At 42.6% G+C, this 22,087-nt stretch overlaps 1 protein-coding gene across 2 annotated transcripts in view; it reads right to left on the reverse strand.

Moving 5' to 3' along the window:
- The window catches only part of LOC102575391 (bifunctional heparan sulfate N-deacetylase/N-sulfotransferase 3), a 134,663-nt gene that overhangs the window by 54,013 nt on the left and 58,563 nt on the right, over positions 1-22,087 (reverse strand). For both annotated transcript variants that reach the window (XM_006261060.4, XM_019494960.2), the window contains exons 4-5: positions 20,804-20,958; positions 2,978-3,163 (exon numbers count right to left, since the gene is read on the reverse strand). In XM_006261060.4, coding sequence (XP_006261122.2) covers positions 2,978-3,163; positions 20,804-20,958 — 341 coding nt within the window. The remainder of the gene's footprint in view (positions 1-2,977; positions 3,164-20,803; positions 20,959-22,087) is intronic.

A 22,087-nucleotide genomic window follows, 5' to 3' on the forward strand; every position in this document is an offset into this window, starting at 1 on the left:
TACGATAGCAAGCTTAAGATACACTTTACTGTTTGCCTTCCTTCATGTAAACCAGTGATACTTAACCAGGCACCTTTGAAGGGTGCTGTGGGATGCAAAGAGGTAAGCCCAGACTCATCCCTAGCCAGCTGTTCCTCCTTCCCCCCATCCTTCAGCCCTTGTATGTGGAAGTAAAGTACTGCAAACAAATAAATTGTTTTTTAAAATGGGTGCTGCTCAATTAACAAAACTTATGGAAAGGTGCTTAAAGTCTAAAATGCCGAGCCCCACTGATGTAAACCATATGTAAGTTTGGCACTGCAACTTTGCCTGAAGTCAATAATTAGAAAGACAGTTTAGCCAAGACCTAGGGAAATCTACAGACACAATAATACATAACAATACATATTGAAACAAACAAGAAGTGTTTTTTGTATTATGGTGGAACCAGCAGTCAAATTACGTGATCCATAAATTCATGGCTTTAATATATGAAACACAAAAAGTACTGTCAAAAACTCAGATGTAAATGAGAGTCTCCAAAAATATTTCTATACTTGCAATATAATATAACAGTACAGTGTTTTAAAGCTGGTCACTAATACTTTCCTAGTTCCGAAAGGTGAGGTCATAATTTGAAAAATTACTTTATAAAAAAAGGAGGAATATATTCTGTATTTATTGACTGCAGTTCATCTTCACTCATCTTTCCATTAAACAGTGTCTTTATTTAGTGCCAAACCTGGAATCTGAAAATCAAAGTTTCTTCCTTGACAATAATAACTTTACATTCAAATCTAATTTTGTTGATGATGCATAGGCTACAACAGAATTCAGTTCACACTCATTCAGCTGTGCCAGCTCTGCAAGTCTAATGACTGTAGAACATAGTACAAAGCTTATTTTTTCCCACTGAAGTGAGAATGTATGACTAAATACTCAATGGAGTAAAAAGATATTATCTCACTTCATACAGCAGAACTGCCTTTGAAAAATTTCCTTTTCTCCCAAACTTGGAAAATATTTATGTGGGAAAGAGATGTATTTCCATCATAGGGACATGTTTTCATATAGAACCAACATCTTAATGCTGAACTAATATCTATATTTCAAGTCCTTGTAGTTATCAACTTTCTGAGTCCAGTCTGACAAGTTTACTGTATGCTGGAATAAACTTTTAAGGCCTAAAACTTTTCCTGCAAGTACCTTACTTGAAAGAGACTGTCTTTATATAAGTCTTTATTGTGGCAATTTTTTTCAGCATCCTTCAAAGTCATGTATTGTACAATAAGCATAGACCATAAACCCCACTTAATCATAAAATATATGGAATTCATTTTTTTTATAATTATACACATGCTTTTTAAAATTCTCCTGGTTTCCCATACAAAATACCAGTGCAATTCTATACAAAGGTACGGAGCAAAGATATGGGGGGGATGACAAATGCTTCCAATAAATCTTATATAATGACTTTATTACTGCATGTGTTCATCACTCCAAGCCTGCAGATGCAGAAAATTAATGCATTTGTTCTGAGGAACAGAAAGCCTGAGATTTCTGAGACAGGTGGTCTTATACTGATTGTTCTTGGTAAATTGATTTTCTGCCCTGCTATCCTGTTTTTCAAAGCTTATGTTAAACCTTATTCAATATGTGTCTTCAAAATGATATGTTTTTACAAAAAATTATGAAAAGAGATATTTGGAGAGTTCTCAGAATCAATCAACCCTATTCAAATTCTTCATGTCCCCTGAGCATATCTACAAACCTATTATTTTACTTACAGCTAATGCTCTGAGGAGAATAAGCTTGAGCTCAAATCTGTAGGGTGTCCATTTTTCCCCTGGCTGGCTGCAGATCATTTTAACAGACTTCACCCAAAAATAGATCCATACATTAAATTTTGGAGTACTATTAATTAATTTGCTGAGAAAACTGGTATCTATGGTAACTCTTTAGGTCAATGCCATAATTACAGGTTAAAGTACATGGAAGTCTTAACTAGTCCTAATGCACCAGGCATCCTCCAAATCTCAGAACCCAGATATAAAACAGTATAGTCATCTGTGATTGTTCTCCCTCCCTCCCGCTCATATACACACATTTAAAATGGAAGACATGCAAAAATATACTGTCAAGTATAGGATGCTTATATGCTGTTTTAAAACATTTAATTGACAATAAAAATATAAGAACATATGACTAGGATATCACAAATACGAAACACCCAGAAAATATCTAATGCCTCAATGATTATTGCCTAAATCACTTACTTGGTAGTATGCATTTTAGTTATCACTAAGCCAATTTCAGTAAATAATACAGTCGCTATCTGACACGAAGAATTACATGAGGTACATGGCATTAGGTGATTTCAGCTCAAGTGGAATAATTCCATAGGAGGCTTTCTTTCCTGCAAGCTTCTGGGCATCTGGCCAGCATTCAGCCTGGTCACTTGGGCCAAAAGCTTGGCTTTGGGTATGAGTCACCGTAAGAAGTGCACTGCTACAATGTGAGGGAAGTAGGTAGATAAAGGCCATTTCGAAGAATGTAAGTGGAAGAACTTTATTGTTTTGGGATGAAGGGTGTCAACTGGCATAAGTCTTTGGCAGTAAATGGAGCTATGGCAATTTGCACCAAGATGAAAAAAATCGTACTCTCGATACTTTACTTCATGATGAAACACTGACATTTTTCATCACGATTTTAAACCAGCATGGATAGCTGGAACTGAACAGGTTTGCAATCTCCAAAAGTTGTTCCTAGTATCAGAAACTGTGCCACTTTCAACAGCAGTATGGTAGATGCCAGCAACAAGTATAAATATGCTAATTTTACTTAATAAGCTATTATCATATATAACTGAAACTATTTATGTATTGCAATATGTGCTTCTCACAATATGAACTTTCAGGATGCTGTGCTTTTACCCTTTTTATATTAGTCATAAAAAACTAAAGATAATTAGAGCATAGAAATCACAAATACAACTCACCATGATATTTTTGTGGATGAAGCCCCGTCTGTATCGTGCAGGTTTCAGATGTGGATATTCCTCTGTGCTGGTGATTCTGATATTCCAGACTTTCTTCCAGGCATCATAGAGCTGAACATGTACTGGGTAGACCCCAGAATGGTGCGGAGCCACCGCATAGCCCATATCAGTTGGAATTCCATGCTCCTGAAACACAGCAGGAAAAAGGACAGCTCTAGGAAATTAAGAGAGTTCAGAATTGTTTGGGCAGCTTTCAAATATGTTTTAGGGAGGTAGCAAAGACATGCCTAAAATTCAGGCAGGGATGATCTGAAGATGTGTGGAAGTATGAAAAGGTAGGGGGCACTCTCAAGATGAAAAAAGCAAATAAACTAACCTATGATTAGGGTTTAGGAATAAGGAGAGAGAAAAAACAATAGAATTGTAAAAAGCACTTATTTTGGTTTTATGCCAATCACTCAAAAAATAAGATTGTATTTTATCAAGCTTTCAAGAGAAATTAGCTCATATATTGAAAATGTATACAGTATATTACTTGTTCGTTTCATTTCAAGGACATCTACAGTTTGAAGTCTACAAATATGCATCTAATCCCACATGAGCCTCTACAAAGCCTGTACTTGGGCAAACTTCTGCTGACCTCTGCAAAACTGATATAGTGTGGTTTCTCTTCAGATCACATAATCTTTCAACTGCTACAGCTGAACTTAACTGCACACTCCATTTCCTCTCCAGCCCACCAATGTCAAAAGCAGTCCCACGGTCTTAGAAATAGTGTCCCACTACAAAAGTAGAAAGATTAGCTTTTTAGAAAGCTGCTGGATGTGGCAAATGGCTTTGTCTGCCACTGCCAAATACTTTCTTTTTTAGGGTTTTTTTTTTTGTTTAAGAATATATGCAGATATTTTATACAGTTTATATGTAGGTTCTGCTGCTTTTTCCTCTTTCTGTTCAGACAGGATACTTTTTCTTTCCAGTCTTGCCTGTAAATACATGCTTGACAAAAATATCTAATGTACTCTGGAGAAGGTTGGTAACTTGCCTCCTTCCTTCCAGGAGGGGCTTGGGGAACATAAGGATCACAGGAAAGTAGGGTTGGAAGGGACCCCATGAGGTCATGAAGACCAGACCCCAGCTCAAGGCTGAACAGTCCCTGACTAAAACATCCCAGCTAAGAATTTCCAGGAATGGAGCTTTCACATCATCTCTAGGTAGCCTGTTCCAGTGCTTAACTGTCTTCATAGAAGTTCCTTCTAATTTCCAACCTAAATTTTCTCTGCTGCAGCTTGAGGCCATTGATCTTAGCCCTGTCCCCTATAGCCTTAGAAAAAGCTCATTGACCATCCTCTCTATAATCAACCTTCAAGTATCTGAAGACTGTTATCAACACCGCTCCCCCAGTCTTCTCTTCCCCAGATTAAATAACCCTAGCTCTTTTAGCCTTTCCTTGTAAATTTCATCTCCCAGGCCTCTAATCATTTTGGTCACTCTGTGCTGGACTCTGCAAACTGTCTACATCCTTCTTGAAGTGTGTGGCCTAAAACTGGACAGTGCTAAATAGTGCAGAGGAATCATTTCCCTTGATTTGCAAGTGACACCAATGTTAGGGGTCAAAGAGCACATAGCCCAGGAAGGGCATGTGTCAGCATGTCATCTGCGAGGCATGGGAGTGGATAGTGGGGAGGAGGAAGTTCAAGTTATTGGCCCTTAAGGCAATGACCATGGACACTTGTGGTCATAAGAGTGAGACCAGGCATGGGAAGCCCTGGGGAAGCCTTTCTTTTTCTTTAAAGACAACAACATCAAGGCATGACAAGAGTGAAGGGGAGATATCCCAAGGAGTCACAAGTTGGCAAGGGCTGAGCAGTAGGGCTGTGCAAATCTTCGGTAGCTGATTCGATTCGGAGGAGATTCGGCCCGATTCGGCGGCCAAATCTCCAAATCTGAATCAAATTGGGAGACCCATTAAAAGGTCCAAATTGAATCAGAAGCCCTCAAATCAATTCAGAAAAGATTTCAGAAATCAATTCAGAAAAGATTTCAGCGCTGACTCAGAGATTCAACCATAAACTAAACAGGCAGCAGTCCTCGACCACACTGGAAACAGCTCCCTCCAGTTGGTAAGTCTGTTGTGGTAGGCGACGGGAGAAGGGAATGGGTGTGTGTGGGGCAGATCAATGCCCCCACAGCGAGGGAGGGATTGGGGCTGGGGCAAGCTGCTCAGCTGGGGGGGGGGAGTGTGGGACTCGGGGAGGGGGACTCCCATCACTGCACGCCACCATGCATCACCAGTCCGGGAGGGCATGGGAGCAGGCATGTGCCCCCAGATCTGCACAGGGAGGGCTGGGCCAGGCTGCGCTTTGGGAGGCTAGCCCCAGCCGCAGCCCGGGGCACAGCCCTGGCTCCACCCGCCCTGCAGAGTGCAGTGGAGTGGGGTCTATGGGTGGGGCTGCAGCCACCCTAAAATTCCCCCATAGCCCCTACCACTGGCCCCTACCTGATCAAGGGTGCACACATCTGCCCCCATAGCCCCTGCTCTCAGTGCTGCTTCGTCTGCATCCCACACTCCCCCCACCGCAGCTGAACAAGTGGCAGGAGGGCATAGCCCCCGCTCCTAGCACCTTTCACCACCAACCCGGAGTATAACCTGGCCTAGCCTGCCCTGTGCAGATCCAGGGCACATGCTCACTCTCATGCCCTTGCAGATTGGCAGTGGCAGGAGGCCCCCTCCCTGAATCCCGCACTCTCCCTCCCCAGCAGGGCAGCTTGCACCAGCCCCCGCCCCGACTCCAGCCCGAGCCCCAGCCCCAATCCCTCTGTCACTGTGGGGGCATTGATCTGCCCCCCTCCCCACACTCCTTCCCTCCTCCGTCCTGGAGGCAGCAGTGTCCAGCGTGGTTGAGGGCTGCTGCCTGTTTAGTCTATGGCCAAATCTCCACATTGGCGCTGAATCTTCGAATTCGGCCAGATCAAATCAGGACAGTGACTTGAATTACCGAATCGAATCACTGTCCCTCTGAATCGGGTAAATCCAAATCTGAAATGAATACTTGCCACTTCACACAGGGTTACTGAGCAGCCACCAGGGAGCATCGTGACAACCCCTGGGATCAACATTTGTTACAATACCCTATTCACAGAGCCTGTCACCTTATCATAGAAGGAAATCAGATTGGTTAGTTCTGACTTGTTTCTGGTGAATCCATGCTGGCTGTTCCTGAACACTTTGTTCTCCTCTAGGTGCTTCACAATGGATTTCTTCAGGATCTGCTCCACAATCTTTCTAGGACTGAGATAAAGATATAAAAAAAGCTTGGGGCAGATTGAGACCAGCTCCATGATCTGGAGGAGGAGCTTGAGCCGGAAGAGTGAGGTCCATGAGAGGTGAATCAAATCCTAAATAATCCTCTATAAAGGTAAATAAGCAGAAAGGGATTTTGAACAGATATTTTATTTTGTGCTTTGCCTAGATCTATAAATCCCTCTTGCACTCTAACAGCAATTGCTTTAACAATACCCTGGCAAGGTCTGTATCTTATTTGCTTCAACTATTACATGACTCTGAATGGCTGAAATAAGAGTCAGAGAATCCCATAAGGCTGGAGAGGGTAGAGTTAAGCTACTGGAAATCTATATTCCACATTGGTCTTGGGGCCTACAGCAGCTTTGCCAAAGAGCCCTACTTCCAAATGGAAGAATGAGCCCAAGGGCCACAGAAAAATGTTTGGCGGTTACTTAGACCCAGAAGATCTTAGGCACACTAGGTCCAAGGTCTACATTGCTGCATAGAAAGAGGATACATTTTTACAATTGCACAAGACGTGAAAAGAAAAAAAACCCCAAACCAACCAACCTTCATGAAGCCTTTCCATCACCATTTTTTTCAAGTTCTTAATGAATTAATATTTCTCTCTCTCTCTCTATTGAGGTAGAGGAAGAGAGAGAAAGCATGTGAGAGAGCTATATATAGATATGTACAAATATGCTGAAGATCTTGAAATCTGACAAATATTCATGGCTAACCACCAAGGACTTTATTTTGTTGTCATCTTCAGGTACAATTATTTCCTTTTTTTTTTACACCTAGAAACCTGTTTACATGTAAAAAACCATCAGTGAGTTTCATGTAAATTTTAATAGTCTTGCCTGACTAATTTAAAAATCCTAGATAGTCAGCCCCGTCATTAACAGTGGTTAATTTGTCCCTCCAAATTCACACTGTTGTTTTTCTACACTTTAAAATGCCAACTCCAGCAATTTCAAATCTCTCTCTTCCTTTTTGCTGATTTAATTATTGATTTTGGTTATTTCTGGTTGTAAATCTATTTCTGTGCTAAACTTAAGTTCTGAAATTATCCTATATCAACTACTGAGGTTTCAACCTGTAGCTCATAGACAGAATGATAAGTTGTTCACAAGCCAAAGAGGGAAGAATTTTCCTTAAGCTCCAACTTCTTTTCGGATTTATTCAGAAGTACTCTAGAATAATATCTGCTACCTACATGTACAATACACAGGGATGAAGCTAAGTGTCAAATTATTTAAAACATCAATAATCCCACAAAAAAATGAAAAGAGCATCTTCTTAATACTTAAGAATTGGTACTGAATGGCTTATTATAACAAAACATAACCTCACTTTTCTTCTGAGACACAATCAGTTGATATTGCAATGGCATCATTTTTCTTACTGGTTTTTATACACTTTTGTAGTGAATTTAGTGCTTGCAGATGCTGGCATATTGACATCCCTGAAGAATGAAGCTTGCTTTTTATCCACAAAACAGCAGTGGCTGTAGCAGAGCGAATTTCTTCAATATATTTTGCTAATATTCCTTAACCCTGACAACCTTTTTCAGTGAAATGGCACTTCATTTTCTGAAATCACTTTCCCTAGTTGCTGGGCTGCAACTGCCAATAATGATCCTAACTGACAGGGAATTATTTTTGTAACCACTTATCCGCCAGGGGCTGGACCTAGACTACTAGCTCTTTCACACAGGACACATGTACATGGTCATCATACCTGATCTATGATCATGTGGCTTGCTTTAAGCCATGTGACTCTAGATCATATGTGGTGTGTGCATGTGTTCACTGGTGCCAGGAGTCACATGGGAAACCTGATTTAAGTAAGTCAAGGTGGGAGTTGGGGAGGGGTGGGCTGCTGGGTCTGTGGGTGGGGTGTCCATCACGAGGGGGAGGTGCTGGGAGGCTAAAAACAGCTCAGTCATGGTGTAGGAGGATCAGAAAAGTGCACCCACAGATGTTCCAAATGTGTGCAGATGTTTGGAAGATCAGGACATCCCAATTTCTATCTAACTTAGTTCACCTCCTTAAAGCCATACATTTTTTGCCTGATTTCACCTCCCTGAAGTCTGTACAGACTGTCACTTTTCATAGATTCATAGATGTTAGGGTCAGAAGGGACCTCAATAGATCATCGAGTCTGATCCCCTGCATAGGCAGGAAAGAGTGCTGGGTCTAGATGACCCCAGCTAGATACTCATCTAACCTCCTCTTGAAGACCCCCAGGGTAGGGGAGAGCACCACCTCCCTTGGGAGCCCGTTCCAGACCTTGGCCACTCGAACTGTGAAGAAGTTCTTCCTAATGTCCAGTCTAAATCTGCTCTCTGCTAGCTTGTGGCCATTATTTCTTGTAACCCCCAGGGGCGCTTTGGTGAATAAATGCTCACCAATTCCCTTCTGTGCCCCCGTGATGAACTTATAGGCAGCCACAAGGTCGCCTCTCAACCTTCTCTTGCGGAGGCTGAAAAGGTCCAGTTTCTCTAGTCTCTCCTCGTAGGGCTTGGTCTGCAGGCCCTTAACCATATGAGTGGCCCTTCTCTGGACCCTCTCCAGGTTATCTGCATCCTTCTTGAAGTGTGGCACCCAGAATTGAACGCAGTACTCCAACTGCGGTCTGACCAGTGCCCGATAGAGGGGAAGTATCACCTCCTTGGACCTATTCGTCATGCTTCTGCTGATGCACGATAAAGTGCCATTGGCTTTTTTGATGGCTTCGTCACACTGCCGACTCATGTTCATCTTGGAGTCCACTAGGACTCCAAGATCCCTTTCCACTTCCGTGCCACCCAGCAGGTCATTCCCTAGGCAGTAGGTGTGCTGGATATTTTTCCTCCCTAGGTGCAGCACTTTGCATTTCTCCTTGTTGAACTGCATCCTGTTGTTTTCTGCACACTTGTCCAACCTGTCCAGGTCTGCTTGCAGCTGTTCCCTGCCCTCTTAGATCAACTTAACCTCTAACGGTCAATCTAACTGTAACTCTGCTTTCACCCATAGTCTACAGTGATCCACAAAATAGTAACTGCTTTTTTGTCAGTTCTTGCTAGGGCAAAGTTCCAATTTCTGACCTAGAAGTGAAGGGCTCATTAGTTCTCTGAGCCATCAGGTGTCCAATGGACAGAACCCATGGAGGGGGCGTAAAGTCAGAACTAATACTTTCTGTGCCTGTGGAATGAATTCTTTTTGAGGCTCAGGTGCCCTTAAAGGTGTGAAGGGTGCAAATCACATTTCTTGTGAAGGCAAGGTTCTTTGGGTAGATGTGATATCTTTTATTAGACCAACTAAACAATTGAAAAAAGTCCTTCGCAAGCTTTTGGGCATAAACACCCTTCTTCAGGCAAATTTCTTGTGCAAGCATTTGCCTAAGGTACCATACACACACGTAAATACATCAGTGAATTCTTGCTGCTTTACATCTGCCTCTCTGATTAATCTTTCAAGCAGTTCAAGTTCAAACAATTAAGGCTTAGTCTAGGCTAGGTTTTCTATAAATAAAATGCTACAAATCTATTATATCACAATGCTGGAAGGCTACAAAAGTAAGGTTCATTCCATTGGAAAGAAAAGATTCTCTGTGGAATGCAAAATGTTTTCTTGTAGCCTGGAAGACTCTAGGAAATCAGATCTGAAAGTTGTAGAATTTGTATTGCAGTGAAGTTGTAGCTGTGATGGTTTAGGAATTATGCGAGAGGAAAGGATTTTTTTAGGGTGATATCTTTTACTGGGCCAACATATTCTTTTTCCCTCAGACCTGAAGAATGTCTTACATTTAAAAGCTTGTCTAACTCTATCCCTACTATGTAGCTGGTCCAGTAAAAGATATTACCCAAAGAAATGCTTACCTCTCACAAAATTTGTAAAGAAAGCAAGCTATTTTTCATCATGGTAAGTGTTTCATCCTAGCTAAGTGAGGCTGGTAAAAAAAGAAATCACCTGGTTTAAAGTGGCAGCAACTTTTAAAAATCCCAATAACTTACTTTATTTAATTAAAATATATTTTTCCTTGACAATTTATAGCACATACAACTGCAAACTGATAGTTTAATTTGGCATAGCCTCCTTAGTTTACAGGGGGCTTTACAGACATCCAAAAGTCTTGCCAGTAGGAACTATACAACATACCATCAATTATGCTACGTATTATATATATAAAATATAATATGTCTGATTCACTACTATAGAGGCAAAGTGTGTAATAAAAATGTATTTCAACAGTATGTAAATAATATAGGATTTCATTCATTGATTTTAGTGCATGTGAAGATAAAAAATGGAAACACAATCAGTTATACCACTTTAAACTACTTAATTCCATTATGGATGTTTCAATTCCCTTTTCTCTTATCTTAATCTTTTCTACTTCACTTGAGCATGCAAAAGCATCACAAAGAATAATCTTTATAGAAATGTCTGAGACTATTCTCTAATGTTCCATTTAATTTTCTTCATCCAGCTCTAAACAAAAGTCTGAATTTTTAAGGGATTTCTGGAGCTCTCACAAATATGCAATACCAATGTGCAATTTAATTAAAATCTTTATAATTATAAGCCTATAATTTTTTCCTATGTAATAGTGTCTTTATTATTTCTCAAGCACTGTGATTCTGATGCCATTTTACATTTTACATATACTGTGCAGATTTTTAAAGGTGTGCATTTTCAGAGAACAGAAAAGTAGGGCTAGAAGGGACCTGCAGAGGTCATCTTGTCCAACCCCCCACCAGAATCAGGATCATGCCTATCACCCAAACCTTCCTATACAAATCCATTGTCTGGCCTGTTAATACAATCACACAGTCAACCCTGACACACCACAAGGCATAATACCCTAACCTGCCACCAGCAAATCAGTGGGACAATAGTGGCCAATGCCTTGCTGCTGAGAGAACTGTTAAAATATGCTCAAGAGATCCAAGGAAGGAGGCCATGCCTCCAGCTACAGAGGAAGGCAAACACCCTTACTCTGTGGGAAAGCAAGTGTAACAGAGTCACTTCATTAAAATAATTTTTAAACATGACTATCAATGTAAAATATTTAAAGCATTAATAAAATGATGAGGAAAACATGAATCATCTTGACCTGAGAATTAAGTTGAAATCAAAGTACATAACATTTATTCTAACCCAATATTTTCAGTACCATGTAGCTTGAACTATAATCCCAGTGGTCCTTGCTCAGTTTTAATGTTTTCAGCTTGAAGTGTACCATAGCTTATTCAAGCTCCAGTGGAACTTGCAGATACATAAAGCTGATTGGACTATGTGATTTTAAAACTAGCATGGTTGTAATTTTGACTGAAATGTTCACTCCAGGGCACTTCAGTCCAAGTTAAACCCATACAAGTTTAAAAACTACTTAGTCGAATCAACTTTATGTATGACACACACACTTGGTAGAGACATCACTGATTGTTTTAAGTTATGAAAAGAAATAGTTTTCCAAAACCTCTTTGTTTTTTTCCTTTTGGGTTTTAAATTTGTAATTGCAAAACCCATGGCTATTTTAGACTCAAGCACATTCATAGATGACTAGCACAGATTCTTATAAGGGCCCCTCTAGATGTTGAGGTAAACATGTGATAGGATCTGAAACATGATTCACACAATCATGTCTCATGCCATGCCACATGTACCTAACCGTAGGTGTGACTGGGATCCAGCATCCGGTGAAATTATGCCTTATAGCCAGTGAAAGTGTGTGTGTGTGTGGGGGGGGGACTGCAATTTTGCACTCTTCCTGTACCAGCTCCTGCTGCTGAAAGCCCCACAGCTAATGGGACTCACAGCAGGTGGTGAACCCCTGCACCCAGAAGCCATGTCAGCTGATGGGGCTTCCAGGCACAGGGGAACACCCGGCCATACTTCAATTAATGCCGTGATAAGAACAAGCCATAAAGGTATTACACATTTTTGTGGAATAATGTTGTAGCTTAATCCTTGTTTTATCATGCCATTAATTGATTGAATGTGTGGCTGAATCACAATTTAAGGCATGATTAACTGGTTAATCACACCTTAAGTGTAATGTGTAGATATGGCCTAATACCACTTAAGCCAATATGCTGGTTTTTAATTACAGTATATTAAGTCCCCTTGTGATCAAAATTTGACATTTCAAACTATACCTGCACACTCCTGGCCTTTCAGAAACTAAGGGAAAACAGTATTGGAAAAAGTGATGGTGGTTTAATAAACTGACAACATACATATAGATATATAGTAACAGGCAACAGGTATATATTGTCACAGGTAAGATTAAAAAAAATCTAAATCTGTCTTTATCACCTCAAACCTCAACTGTCTGTCATACCTCAGTCCACCTTCAAATCATCTTTGGAACCAGAAATTGCAAAAAAAGGATTAGAGTACTGATCTGTCAGGCCAGTATCCTATCTCTAACAGACACCATACCAGCTGCTTTTGAAAAAGATGCAAGGGAAAATTTCCTCCTAACTTCAAACAGTTAAAGATTGACTTATTTCCTTATGCATGAGGGTTTATATACCTTTCAAAACATTTTTAAAATACTATAATAACCCTGGATATTTTTGTTATGTTTCATTACTTCCCCTCTCATTCACCTCATCTCTAAAGAAAGGTCTTAATATTTTCAGTCTCTTTCAATATGTGCATTTTTCATATGCCTCTGATCATTCTCGTGCCTGAATTTCTTCTATTTCTGTAATATATTTTTGAGATATGGTGCCTGAAGTGAACATAATATTCCAGAAAGGACATACTGCTGATTTATACAAAATACCTTGGTTGAACTGGGACTTAGAGTGGCTAATTATTAAGGTGCCTTTTCCAGTTCCAGAGTTTGAGCCCTGTTCAGAATTTGAAATCCAGGCTACATCCAGCCAACCCAGATGAGAGTCAATACTTGGTTATTAAGATTGGGGATTCAAAGATGGCCAGGTATAACTAGAAAGCATTTTGCAGAGAACAACATGAATAATTAGAAGTCTAGGAAACGTGGCTTTCAAGGAAAGATTGGAAGAAATGGGATTATTTAGTCTGGCGAATATGAGGTTGAGGGGGGATTTGATAATAGTCTTCAAGTACATGAAGGGTGGTTATAACGATGATGGTGATAACATTGTTTTATGTGGCTCAAGTAGACTGGAGAAGAAGTCACAATTTTGAACTGCAGCAAGGTAAATGTAGGCTGCATATTAGGAAGCACTCACTATGAGCATGGGTAAGCATTGGGACAGATTACCTAGAGAGGCTGTGGAGTCCCCATCGTTAAAAGTTTTTTTTTAAATCAAACTTTTGGAGGAGATGGTTTAGATGGATCTTGCCTTGAGGTGTAGATCAGTGGTTTTCAAACAGCATTTTACAGAACCCTGAGTGTCTGTGACAGGTCATCAGGGGTTCAGCAAAGAGACATGGGGTAACAGCAGAGTGGGGCAGGATGTGGTGGGCTGCCATTGCCCAACTAGGTTGCCTGGCTCCTTGTCAGTCTTTAGGACAGGGGTAGGGGTTCCTGGTCTAGATGACCTCCTAAGAACCCTTCCAGCTGTATTTTTCCATGATTCTATGAGAATTACATCACTGTCTTGGAGTCACTGCCACTCTTTAACCATACTAGGTGGATGGACTTGGCTGGACTCTTCACTTTGCTTTTATATTTTTGTTAGGAATATACATTTTATTAATATACCACATTAATTTATGCTTACTCTTTGCACTACAAGTTAACTAAAACAAATCTGTCTGGGGCTTCAGTAGTGCTAATTTCACCTCATTTTCTATATATTTTCCAGCTCTGAGAGCCAAATTATGACTAGTACATGTATGAATGTGTTATGAGAGAACTGCTTCCTGTGCTTCTCTGCCACCACTTATCTAATCCTCCCACACAAGGTGACAGGGTGAAGTATAATTTAGCCCATAATGAATTCTTAAATAGTAAAAATACATGTGGTTTTAACCCATGTTAAATAATAAGATGTATTTCACATCAGAATATCACAGTTCAAAATCAGCAGCATTCAGTTCTATGAACAGAATAATGTATGGCATGCATGTGTGAAACTGTGTGTAACCAAATTATGGAATAACATCAAGCATATATCTTTAATCTGCTCATGCCTGCATGATTGTTTGTGTTTTCTCAGATATTCACTACAGTAACTTTTTTGTCAGATTCTTGCTGTAAAATTATAAACATATACTAGGAAAGAATATGAGTATTGCACAGATATGCAGGGAGAAAATGAGAAAGGCCAAGGAATGATTTCAGATGCAACTGACACAGGATATGAGAGGCAATAAAAAAGATTCTGTAAATATGTCAAAAGTAAGAGGAAGGTTAAAGAAACTGTGGGTCCCTTATGGAATGCAGAAAGTAGTCTAGTTACAGGCAATGCAGAGAGGTTGAAGTATTTAATGCCTTTTTTACTTGAGTCTTCACAAATAGGGGGAGCTACCAGATGATGGGTGCAGCTGGCAGCAAAGAGAGGAAAGGAGTCAAACATCTTAGAGTAATGGCAGAACAGGTTAAGGATTACTTAAAGAAGCTACAATTTCAATTTGGAAGAGCTGGATGTCATGCAGCCCTGAGGAATTGCCTGAAGTAATTTCAGAGCCATTTGTTATCCTCTTTGAGAACTCGTGGAATTTAACTGAGTTCCTGGATGAGTGGAAAAGGGCAAATACGGTGCCTATCTTTAAGAAGGTGAAGAAGTAGGATCTAGGAAACTACAGACCAGTCAGCCTGACCTCAATACCTGGAAAAATTATGGAGCAGGTCCTCAAGGAATTTACTGTGAAGCACCTAGAGGAGAACAAGGTGATCAAAAACTGCCGGCATGTATTCACCAAGAGCAAGTCAGGCCTGACCAATCTGATTTCCTTCTATAGGGTAACAGGCTCTGTGGATGGGGGACAGCAGTAGATGCAATATTCTTGGCTTCAGCAAGGCTTTTGACACGGTCTTCGTAACATTCTCATTAACAAGCTAAAGAAATATATACTAGACAAAAGTACTATAAACTGGATATACAACTAGTTGGGTCATTGCGCTCAGCAAGTAGTCATCAATGGCTCAATGTCTAGGTGGGAGAAGACATCAAGTCCCCAGGGGTATGTCCCGAGTCTGATATTGTTTAACATCTTCATTAATGTTAAGGATGTTGGGACTGAGGGGGTCATAATCTCCAGGCTGACAGGGGGATTCTGCGAGAAACTCCCATCATAATCCCCAGAAGTCTGTCCTTGGTCTGATATTAACATCTTCATTAACAAAAGGATGTTGGGATTGAGTGCACACTTAGCAAATTTGCAGATGATAGCAAGTTGGGTGGAACTGTAGATGCTCTGTAGGCCAGGGCTAAAATCCAGAATGATCTGGACAGACTAGAGAAATGACCTGCAATCAGTCAGATGAGACTCAACAAGGACAAGTGCAAAGTCCTGCACTTGGGACAAAATAAATGGATGCACAATTAGAGAGTGGGGAATGATTGACTAGGCTGTAGTACTACAGAGAAGGACCTGGGGATTACAGTATACCATAAGATGAATATCAGACAACAGTGTGCTCTTGTTGCAAAAACAGGCCAACAGCATACTGGGTGCATCTACGCAAGATGCTAACTGAGCAGCAGCTAATTAATACTGCGCAGTAGCGTGTCTCAGCACAAACAGTGCTAATATGCTACTGTACTATATTATTAGGCTACTGCGCAGTAGTGTCACTAAAAAGGCATTCGCTGGTGCTACTATACAGTAACTCTGATTACTGTACATTTATTTAGTACTTGTATAATCAAGTACTAAATAAATGCTCAGTAGCTACTGCACAGTAGTGTCTCATGTAGATGCTCCCACTGAGTGGTAGTAACAGGAGTATCACAAATCAAGGGAAATAATTCTTCCACACTATTCAACATTAATGAGGCCTCACCATCTCCAGTTTTGGGTCCCACACTTCAAGAAGCATTTGGACTGATTGGAAAAATACAGCAGAGAGCAGCACACATGATGAAAGGCCTGGGAAGAATGACTTGTAAGGAAAGACTGACAGAGATAGGGTTATTTTGTCTGGAGGAGAGAAGACTGAGGCAGGGATCAATATCGGTTTTCAAATACTTGAAGGCTCACTATAGAGAGGATGAAGATGGTCTTTTCTCTGTGGCCATAACAGACAGGGCTAGGGAACATGACAAATTTTACTAGATTTCATAGCAGAGAATTCTTTAAAAAGTTCCAAATGTGGCAGACTTGAACTATAGTTAATCAAATTAAGTCTTCATTCCAATACTCTCTTTAAAAAAAAAGTGTTTTTTTAAATGAAATTTCATAGATAAATATAAAAAAAATTCTGATAATATTTAAATATTAGTGAAGTGAAATGTTTTGAGTTTTCATTTCAAACAGCTTTTCATGGCAAAATGTATTTTACATAAAAACCAAAGATACTGTAAGCCAACTTCCAGGCAGCTGGAGACCATGGGTGGCCAGCCCCCTATGTTATCCCCATGGTCCTAGTCCATGTGGGTACTAATGATGCGGCCAGGAGAACCCCCAATCACCTGATAGCGGACTACAGTGCTCTGGGCGGCGTGCTGAAGGAGTTCGGTGCACAGGTGGTATTCTCTTCCATCCTACCAGTGAACGGACTCGGAAGACGGCATGAGAACTGCATCCGAGAGACCAACTGGCGGCTTCGGCAGTGGTGTCTCGAGGCAGGCTTCGGCTTCCTGGACAACGACCCGCACATTACAACGAGGGACACGCTCACCTGGGATGGGCTTCATCTGTCCCCCAAAGGTAAGCGTGTTTTCTTCTAGGTTGGCGGATCTCCTCCGGCGGGCTTTAAACTAGGCTCATCGGGGGGAGGGGAAGATGAGGGTGGGGGAAGCTGCGGACCACCAAACCATGTGGCACCCACAAGGACAGCCCAGCCTGAAGAAAGAGAGCATTGGGAACCTGAAAGCCATGGGGAGGCCAGCACTACGGCACAGGTAAGAAACGAGAAGATAAGAAATGAAGGGCCCCTTGGGACTCGGAGTGGGGGGGCAGCAAAGGCACCAGTCGCAGGGCTCAAGTGCCTATATACTAATGCTAGGAGCATGGGAAACAAGCAGGATGAACTAGTGCTCCTGCTTGCACTAAACACCTATGACTTAGTGGGGCTAACGGAAACCTGGTGGGATTCATCCCATGACTGGGCAGTTCATATTGAGGGTTATAGATTGTACAGAAAGGACAGGGTGGGGAAGAAAGGGGGAGGGGTTGCGCTCTATGTCAAAGAGCAATATACATCAACCCTCATCAAGACGGAATCCAAGGATGAGGAAGTAGAAGGATTGTGGGTTAGGCTACATGGGGGGCAAGGAGAAAGGGATTTGGTGGTAGGGTTCTGCTACAGACCCCCACATCAAGGGGAAGAAAGAGATTCAGGGCTCCTGAGGCAACTCTCGGAGACCATAAAAGCTAAAGAGGCGGTAGTCATGGAGGACCTAAACTACCCGGACATCTGCTGGGAGTCACAGACGGCAAAGTCCCACCGCTCACGCAGGTTTCTCACTTGTGTACAGGACCTCCACCTGACACAGGAGGTACATGGTCCCACTAGGGGGAATGCCATACTGGATCTGGTATTGGCAACGGGGGATGACATGGTAGGGGACCTACAGATCGGTAGCCATCTGGGGGACAGTGATCACCTAATAATAGAATTCACCATAAGACGTCAAGTGGGTAAAGTAACTAGTAGGGTAAAAGTGCTAGACTTTAGGAAAGCTGATCTCAATGAACTCAGGCGATTAGTCAAGGACGCACTGCAGAGTAGGAGTTTTGAAGTGATGGGAGCCCAAGAAGGGTGGCTGTGCCTTAAGGAAATGATCCTTCGGGCACAAAGCAAGACGATCCCCGTGCCAGGCAAAAGAGGAAAAGGGGCCAGGAGGCTTCCCTGGCTGACCACAGAAATCCAGGGCAGCCTAAGGGCCAAAAGGGGAGCACATAAAAGGTGGAAGCAGGGAGACATCACCAAAGACGAATATACCTCCTCTGCTCGTGCTTGTAGGGAGGCAGTTAGACGGGCCAAAGCTACCATGGAGCTGAGGATGGCAACCCAAGTAAAAGACAACAAGAAATTGTTTTTTAGATATATAGGGAGTAAAAGGAAGGCCCAGGGAGGAATAGGACCCCTGCTAAATGGGCAGAAACAATTGGTGACGGACAGAGGGGACAAGGCTGAACTCCTCAACGAGTTCTTTGCCTCAGTGTTCCTAAGCGAGGGGCACGACAAGTCTCTCACTGGGGTTGTAGAGAGGCAGCAGCAAGGTGCCAGACTTCCACGCGTAGACCCTGAGATGGTGCAGAGTCACTTGGAAGAACTGGATGCCTTTAAGTCGGATGGGCCCAGATGAGCTCCATCCGAGGGTGCTGAAGGCACTGGCCGACATCATTGCAGAGCCACTGGCGGGAATATTTGAAAGTTCGTGGCACGTGGGCCAAGTCCCGGAGGACTGGAAAAGGGCCAATGTGTTCCCCATTTTCAAGAAGGGGAGGAAGAAGGACCCGGGCAACTATAGGCCAGTCAGTCTCACCTCCATCCTTGGCAAAGTCTTTGAAAAAATTATCAAGGCTCACATTTGTGAGAGCCCGGCAGGACAAATTATGCTGAGGGGAAACCAGCATGGGTTCGTGGCAGGCAGATAGTGCCTGACCAACCTAGTCTCTTTCTATGCCCAGGTTACGTAACGCCTGGACACAGGAGGAGGGGTGGATGTCGTATACTTAGACTTCAGGAAAGCCTTCGATACGGTATCCCACCCCATACTAGTTAACAAGTTAAGAGGCTGTGACTTGGATGACTACACAGTCCGGTGGGTGGTGAAATGGCTGGAGGGTCGCACCCAGAGAGTCGTGGTAGATGGGTCGGTTTCGACCTGGAAGGGTGTGGGCAGCGGGGTCCTGCAGGGCTCGGTCCTTGGACCGATACTCTTTAATGTCTTCATCAGTGACTTGGATGAGGGAGTGAAATGTACTCTGTCCAAGTTTGCAGATGACACAAAGCTATGGGGAGATGTGGACACGCCGGAGGGCAGGGAACAGCTGCAAGCAGACCTGGACAGGTTAGACAAGTGGGCAGAAAACAAAAGAATGCAGTTCAACAAGGAGAAATGCAAAGTGCTGCAACTAGGGAAGAAAAATGTCCAGCACACCTACAGCCTAGGAAATGACCTGCTGGGTGGCACGGAAGTGGAAAGGGATCTTGGTGTCCTAGTGGACTCCAAGATGAACATGAGTCGGCAGTGTGACGAAGCCATCAAAAAAGCCAATGGCACGTTATCGTGCATCAGCAGATGCATGACGAATAGGTCCAAGGAGGTGATACTTCCCCTCTATCGGGCGCTGGTCAGACCGCAGTTGGAGTACTGCATGCAATTCTGGGCGCCACACTTCAAGAAGGATGCAGATAACCTGGAGAGGGTCCAGAGAAGGGCCACTCATATGGTTAAGGGCCTACAGACCAAGCCCTATGAGGAGAGACTAGAGAAACTGGACCTTTTCAGCCTCCGCAAGAGAAGGTTGAGAGGCGACCTTGTGGCTGCCTGTAAGTTCATCACGGGGGCACAGAAGGGAATTGGTGAGCATTTATTCACCAAAGCGCCCCTGGGGGTTACAAGAAATAATGGCCACAAGCTAGCAGAGAGCAGATTTAGACTGGACATTAGGAAGAACTTCTTCACAGTTAGAGTGGCCAAGGTCTGGAATGGGCTCCCAAGGGAGGTGGTGCTCTCCCCTACCCTGGGGGTCTTCAAGAGGAGGTTAGATGAGTATCTAGCTGGGGTCATCTAGACCCAGCACTCTTTCCTGCTATGCAGGGGGTCGGACTCGATGATCTGTTGAGGTCCCTTCCGACCCTAACATCTATAAATCTATGAATCTATGAATCCCCTGCCATATGGGCACCCCAGCATGGCCTTCCCCCAGTTCTCCCACTGCGCCCAGTGTGCCTCTCTCCCACTGCATGGGCAGTGTAGCACACCTCCCTGTCCCTGCCACATGTATTTCAGGGGCTGCCTGGCTTCCCCACTGAACTGTATACCCCCTGCTTGTCTCCCAGCCATGTGTGCCACCCATCTGCCGTGTGGGCAGCCCATCCCTGTCCCCCACCATAGAGCAGGTACCCTGCCCACCACCAACCATGCATGCATCTCTGACATCTCAGCAGAAAGGAGCCCATAGGTTGTATGCTAACCCTTTGGGTGGTTGGGCAGCACATCTCTTCCTTGGTTCCCCCCTGCTGCAGGGACAGCCCTGTTGTAAGTTATTACTTATAATAAAAATACCTAAATCAGAATAAAACATTTCAGTTTTATAGTAACAAACTCTTTCAATTGACCTTGACTTATTATTATTTTACATTTCACTGTATATAAAGTTTAATTTATTTTCGGGTACTGGAAAAACAAATATTTTAATAACAGAATTTCCCATAAAAAGAATTACAGCTCCTGCCCAGTTCTACTCAGTACATAATGCACAGATGTTACTTACTAATGCAAATTTTTTGTTGAGAATCATCTGCTCCACTAGTGAAGACTCATTATGGAAAAGATGAGGCTGCATGTGACTCCACATATGGGGAAACCACCAGAATTCATCCACTGACCCCAACAACAGGTCATCACCTTCATCCTCTTCTTCTGTTCCTGCAGAGAAATCCCCAAGAACAATATCTCCAGTTTTGTTACAGGGTTAAAATCGTTAAGAAAAAATAAGCTGAATATTAGTCATATAAAGTATGATGTATGAAATATTATTTCAAAATGATTGCAAATACGAGTTTCAAAACCTCCTATATACATTAAAATAATAAAAAAAAATAAAGCACCACCAAGCTTCTCTTAGATCTCAAATAAGTAGTTCAGCATTGCCTTTCCATTCAACCAGTTAGACGACAGTGCTATATGGGGGAGGGGGAGAAGATAACCTATTAGTAAAATAACCTATGTAGAAGGTGGTGTATAAAGAGGTTAAGAGAAAGTATTTACAAATCCTTTTCAGGATTCTTTATCTAGATCATCCCCACTGCAATCAGGTCTATTATCCTTTTTACATTACCTGAGCCAGTGGCGCTCAGCCAGGGTGCCACATTGCAGGTATTGCAGTGTGGGCCAGGTAAAACTGCCCCATGTGCAGGACTCTGACACATGTGCAATCCTCCTGCTTTATGATTCCCTGATAGCCCCTAAAGCAGACAGAAGAGCCAGCTCAAGCTGTAACCCTTCCCAGTCTGCTCCCCACCCCATGCTCCTTCCAAAAAACAGAAATTCCTGGGTCAGTTCCACCTGCCCTGCATGCTCCTGACTTCAGGAGATACCACGTAGGGTTGGACTGGGAAGGATGGCAGTATCAGCTGGCCCTCCTGCCTGCTTTTAGGACTAGCAGAGAACTCTAATGAGGCAGGAGGGTACACACTTGTGCCATAGTCCTTCCTGGTCTGGCTGTACAGTAGGCATGCAGGGCAGTTTTACCAGCATGGTAACACCCAGTTGAGAACCGCTGAGGTAAACAGAGAACAACAGTGGTGCTGCCACATTCAAGTTGGGGAGGGATGACCTGACTGGAAAGAATGAGACCACTAACGCTAGCTATTCTGTAACATTGTCCTACCAGCCTCTTCAGGGTATCTTATATGAGCCTAATTGTTGCTTCATCTTGTTCACTGTGGTTTAACAGAACTCTTGGTATGTCCATTGCTATTTTCTCCTTTTGTATATTCCTATTTCCCATAAACCACACACATTTAAATATCTTGCTTCGGGTCTTTTTCCGAGC

The sequence above is a fragment of the Alligator mississippiensis genome, chromosome 2 (genome assembly GCF_030867095.1).
Source record: "Alligator mississippiensis isolate rAllMis1 chromosome 2, rAllMis1, whole genome shotgun sequence".
Lineage (NCBI taxonomy): Eukaryota > Metazoa > Chordata > Crocodylia > Alligatoridae > Alligator > Alligator mississippiensis.